At 46.4% G+C, this 5,949-nt stretch overlaps 1 protein-coding gene across 1 annotated transcript; it reads right to left on the reverse strand.

Annotated features, from left to right (window-relative positions):
* Nucleotides 1-4,061: 4,061 nt before the first annotated feature.
* Nucleotides 4,062-5,063, reverse strand: LOC132871040 (trace amine-associated receptor 13c-like). Its single transcript, XM_060905198.1, has one exon. It carries the CDS (start codon nt 5,061-5,063, stop codon nt 4,062-4,064), a length of 1,002 nt encoding a protein of 333 aa, XP_060761181.1.
* Between the last annotated feature and the right edge of the window lie 886 nt (nt 5,064-5,949).

Genomic DNA, 5,949 nt, shown 5'->3' on the forward strand with positions numbered 1-5,949 from the left:
TGTATAACAATTCAAATGGGGAGAACCCCGTGGAGGCTTGGGGGACCTCTCGCACTGCAAAGAGCAAGGGTTCGAGCCATCTATCCCAATTACGTGCGTCCTCACTTACGAATTTTTTAATTATGTTCTTGAGGGTGCGATTGAACCGTTCAACTAAACCGTCCATTTGTGGGTGATACACGCTGGTGCAGATCAGCTTAATACCCAACAACCCATACAGTTCGTTCAGTGTAAGTGACATAAACGAGGTGCCTTGGTCAGTCAGAATCTCTTTCGGGATTCCAACTCGGGAGATAACGCGGAAGAGTGCCTCCGTAATACTGCGTGCTGAGATATCGTGAAGAGGCACTGTTTCCGGGTATCACGTTGCATAGTCCACTAGAACTAATATAAAGCGGTACCCTCATGTTGACTGATCTAATGGCCTGACGAGATCCATCCCAATTCTTTCGAACGGAGTCTCGATTAATGGTAGAGAGCACAAAGGCGCTTTTGGAATGGCTGCTGGATTTACTAACTGGCATTCGCGGCACGCCGTACACCACTTACGGACATCGCCGCGAATCCCCGGCCAATAGAATCGGGCCATTATCCGGGCTAGTGTTTTATCCTGCCCTAGGTGTCCAGCCATGGGATTAAAGTGAGCCGCCTGAAATACCAATTCCCGGCGGCTCTTCAGAATTAAAAGTTGTGTGACTCGCTCTTTAGTTTGAGTGTCCTGCGTCACTCGGTATAATCTATCCTTCATAATTGCAAAGTAGGGGAAGGACGGGGTGGCGTTTGGTGAGAGCGTTTGACCATCGATTACTCTCACTTGGTCAAACACATACCGCAGAGTCTCGTCTCGCGACTGCTCTAACGGGAAATCCATGAGGGATTCCCTGAGAGAGGGAGGAGGAGCCAGCGGCTCCTCACTCTGACGCGGAGATGACATAAACGGCTCTGTGACAGCTGCTCCCACCAATGCGACACCGGGACCTCCCCCTGCTAAATGACAGGACCCACTCTTCACTAAATGTGTCATTAAATCCCGAAATCCCAGCCAATCAGTCCCCAAAATTAGAGAGTGGGTAAGGCGAGGATTAACCGCCGCCTGCACTATAAATTTTTCCCCTCGAAAAAAAATGTGGACCGACACTAAAGGGTAGTTGTGACCATCCCCGTGCACACACAACACCTTCACCAATTGTGCTCCCCCCAATGCCTCGTCCTGCACCAGGCTTTGGTGGATTGAGGTCTGATTACAGCCAGAATCCACCAACGCCTCATATGTATCCCCTTGGATACTCACCGGTATGCGATATGCTCCAGCCCGATCGAGGGCGGCTCCCGGCGCGTCGGGAATCCTAACCACCGCACCCACCTCCATTACCGAGCACTGCTGTTGGAGGTGGCCCGGCTCCCCGCCGCACCAGCGAACCGGCCCGGGCTTCCTCTCTGCACTAGTGCTCTGGGGCTCACTCACCTGAGGGGGGAGAGAGGCGGACACAGAAGGGAGACACGGGAGGGCACCGCGGGTGCTGCGGGCTGGCTGAGGTGGCGCTGGCCCCCTCCTCCGCGGTGGGGGAATAGGGTGAGGAGGAGACACAGGAGGAGGGGAGAGAGAGAGAGAGGAGAGAAGAGAAGAGGTTGTCTGCTGTCCTGCCATCGGGACAGCTGCTAGATGGTCCTCCGCCAGCTCGATTGCCTGATCCGGCGACGCCGGGCGGTGGCACTGGACCCACTCTGCGGTTCCTGCTGGTAAACACACGACGAACTGCTCCAGTACCACCTGGTCGATGAGTCCCTCGGCGTTGCAGCTGTCGGCCGTCAGCCATGGCCAGCAGGCGTCCCGGAGTTGCTGGCCAAACGCGAACGGCCGGCCAACTTCCTCCAAGCGCAGAGCGCGGAAACGCTGACGCTGTTGCTCCGGGGTGCATCCCACCCACTGGTGGACGGCCCAGCGAAGGTCCGCGTAGGCCAGCCGGCGGTCGGCAGGGAGCTGTAGCGCGGCCAGCTGCGCCTCTCCCGTTAGCAGGGGGAGGAGGTGCACTGCGCGCTGTTCCACCGGCCACCCCGAGGTCTCCGCTACCTGCTCAAAGAGTGTGAGGAATGCCTCGGGGTCGTCCTGCAGGCCCATCTTTGTGAGAGTGAGGGGGGAAGGGCCCACGGCGGTGGAAATGGTGGACCCCGCCGACGCGAGGAGGTGCCGGAACGCCCGACGATCTTCCTGTTGCTCCAGCACCAGGGCCTCTAACCATTGTTCTTGCTCCTTTCAGAGGGCGAGCAGCGCCTGGTGCTGGCTCTGTTGGGCCATGGTGAGGGCATGGATCAGGTAGGCGAAGGTGGAGGACTCCATGGAGCTGTTCTCTTCTGTGCTCATCTCCCGGGTTTCGGCACCACTGTGACAGTTCGTGTAAGTGGGTGGAGCACAGAAGGACGGCAGGACAGAACTGAGTTCACAAAACTAGCTTTATTCAGCTTTTCAGCATATCTCTGTACTCTCACTCACACTCAGACACACACACACACATCAGCTGTCTAGGTGTGGAGAGAGCTCCCTCTGCTCTCGCTCTCTCTCCTTAAATATTGTGCGGTCACTGGAAGACACACAAACATTAATTAACAACAGGTGTAATGATTCTGCCACTTACCTTCCCTGACTCCGCCCTCTTGTCACAGGCCAGCGCTTGACCATGCCCCCGCTGCCACATGTGTATATTCTGCAGAACACTCCATCATCACATTCTTATTTTCTTCTTATTATATTTATTACCATCTACCCCCCCCCCCCCCCCCCCACACACACACACACACACTATCTTCATGACCTACGGAGCATTGCAATAAACATTTCACAGCATGTTGTACTCTGTATGATTATGGATGTGAGAAATACAATTTGAATTTGAATTTGCCCATGTCTGTATAAACTGAAAATTGAGTGAAATTTCAGTTTTCTCAGGGATGAAGGACATTGAAGTCCATCCATGATTTTAGATCATAAATACACTTGGCTTGGAAATATCCAGGGATTCAGCAAGTAGGGCTGGATTCTGTCACGCTGGAATAGAGTTGTATGGGCTGACCTTCTAAACCTTCTCACCATGATCACCACTGGGAAAAGTGAAAATGAATGAATGAATGAATACATTCTGTGAATGAAGTGGGAGAAAGAGCTTTGGTGGATGTAGAACTGAGATAAATATGAGTTTCATTTTCATAACAGTGGCTGCTGAGGGCCTTTTCTGTTAGCAATCTGGTTCATTAGGATTCAAATATTCAGAGAAAGGGAGGGGACCAAGGATAGAACTTGGAGGGACACCATGTATAACATGGGCAGTACAGCATTTATGTTTCCCAATGGTTATTTAGTAGTATCTATCTCAAAGGTAAGATGCAAATCAAATCTGAGTCAGGACAAAAATAGGAACAGAGGAAAGGCAGAATTAAAGAATGCCATGGCTAACAATGTCAAAAGATACATTAACTTCGAAAAGAATAAGAATTTTCATGGCACCAGCATCAACAGAAGGAACAAGATCATTAGTAACATTTTCTTCAAGGGGTTTCATTGAAGAAGGGTCCAAAAGTCAGAGACCACTTGTGAAAATGCATCTTTTTTGCATTCTTTTATAGTTTAATACAGATATTTTTATTACATTATGCTGTATTATAAGCAATAATGTTTCTACTGAACAGTAGAATGTTGTAAACATTGAGATGAATATCAGAATTTCTTTGTGTCTGATATGTTCCCCTTAAATTACAGTGTGTACTCAATCTAGCATAGCATTAGAATAAGTTTCGCCCATGCTTATGTAAAACCTGATCATGCATCTTAGGTCAAATCCATTGGATTGTTGTCTGAAAGTGTGTTTGAATGGAAGGGATAATACTCAAAGATAATATGACCTTTTATATGAAGTCAACATGATTAATATCAGAAATTAGTTTAAATTCAAATAGAGACCTGCAAATAGTGCAGAATCACGAGCACTGAACATTCAAGATATTCAACATGTCCCTTCTTTGTTCTGAAACAATGATAATTTGAATAGTCCAAAGAGACCAAATCACATTCATGAAAAAATATTTATTAATACAGAGTCGGTTTGCAATATTTGCAGAGTTATAATCAATTTAATGCACCTCCTAAACCACGGGTAAAACAGAGCATAAATAACCGGATTAATGGTTGAATTCAGACAAAGCACGATAACAACTTTCAGAAATGTTTCTGTCTGTATTTCAATAATGTCACCTAATAAACTGTAAATGAAATATGGAAGTAAACATACCAGGAACACAGACACTAAAATGCCGAGGACTTTAGCAGCTTTTCTCTCAGATTTCATTGAGTGTGACGTGATTTTCTGTGTTTCAGGCCGTGTGTGATTATTAAGCTCTCTGATAGCAGTGGCATGTTTCTTTGCAATCACAAAAACCCCAGTATACAATATGATTATGACAGAACATGGAAAGATAAATGTTATTACAAGATCAATTACATTCCAAACCTCATTCAGAAAAAGATAATCTCCAGGACACATTACAGAATTTGCAAAAATTCCATTGAAATAAAAGAGTGTCATGTAATACATCAGAGAAGCACACCAGCTGGAAAAAACCACAATGCTCATTGTCCTCCTAGAGATTGTGTTTATGTAGAAAAACGGGTTTGAGAGAGCCAAATACCGGTCCACAGCGATCAGTGCAATATTATAGATGGATAGGCCTGTGAGAACATAAGAAATCATCAAATGCCCAATGCAGAAGTCCTTATCAAATATCCAGCATGACTCGATGGCCCAGATTAACACTGGCGGCATCACTAAAGCACCAGTTAAGCAATCCGACACCGCCAGAGAGAACAGGAGCATGTTGGTTGGTGTGTGAAGCTGCTTGAAGTGAAAAACAGACACAATGACAAGCAGATTTCCACACACTGTTAGCAGAACCACAGCAGTCGCACATACATACAGTACAACATAAATTGCAGGAGATGCAGATCTTTCTGAACAGGAGAAATGCACACAGCGATCAGATTGGTTTAACTCAGTTTGGTTCATGAATACAGGCATTTTTAAAAGAAGTCTCTGTTGCATTGTGGTCAAATGAAGGATAGGTCAGACAGCTCAGAAACATTTATAGCTAAGAAATTAATCACGCCCCCTCAGGTTCTATTTACAGCTAAATGAATATGATGTCATGCCTTGGGGAAACAAAAGACTAAAGAAGGCATTAAACAAAGAAAAACACCTATTATTATGTGATTCTTTAATTTACAAGTAAGAAACAGGGTGGCACAGTGGTGCAGTGTTTAGCACTGTCACCTCACAGCAAGAAGGTTCTGGGTTTGAACCTTACAGCTGATGGGGATCTTTCTGGGTCGAGTTTGTATGTTCTCCCTGTGTCTGTGTGGGTTTTCTCACACTTCAAAGGCATGCAGATTCATTAAAAAAATTGTAGAACTCATTGTACGCTGCTCTGGATAAGAGTATCTGCTAAATGCCTATAATATAATGGATGTCATGAGACCAGTACCAGTCACACCTGTCTCCAAGATTCTGATGGCTTGAGGTTATGCTGAAGAACACTGAGGTAGTCCTCCTTCTACATTTTTCCATTCACTTTGTGCAATGCACCAGTTCCATTTGCAGTAAAACAGCCACAGAGCATGATACTACTATCACTATGCTTCACAATTTGTACAGTGTTCTGCTGTGTCTCTGGTCATTGCAGCCAAACAACTCAGTGTTGCCTTTGGTGGTTCCTGGGTTGTTCCTGAACATCCAAACCAATTTTCTCTTAGCTGAGGGAGACAGTTTGGGTCTTGTTCCAGCAAAGGGGCTTGGCAAAGTGGCTACACCTCCCAATAACTTGTATTGACATCCAACTGTTTGAAAATATTGATCACAGAATCTGTAGTTGTTTAGAAACGACTCCACAAAACATTCCTGCATGTGT

The sequence above is a fragment of the Neoarius graeffei genome, chromosome 2 (assembly GCF_027579695.1).
Source record: "Neoarius graeffei isolate fNeoGra1 chromosome 2, fNeoGra1.pri, whole genome shotgun sequence".
Lineage (NCBI taxonomy): Eukaryota > Metazoa > Chordata > Actinopteri > Siluriformes > Ariidae > Neoarius > Neoarius graeffei.

Excerpts from the sequence above, each read along its gene's own strand:
- LOC132871040 (XM_060905198.1), bottom strand. The coding sequence starts at position 5,063 with ATGCCTGTATTCATGAACCAAACTGAGTTAAACCAATCTGATCGCTGT.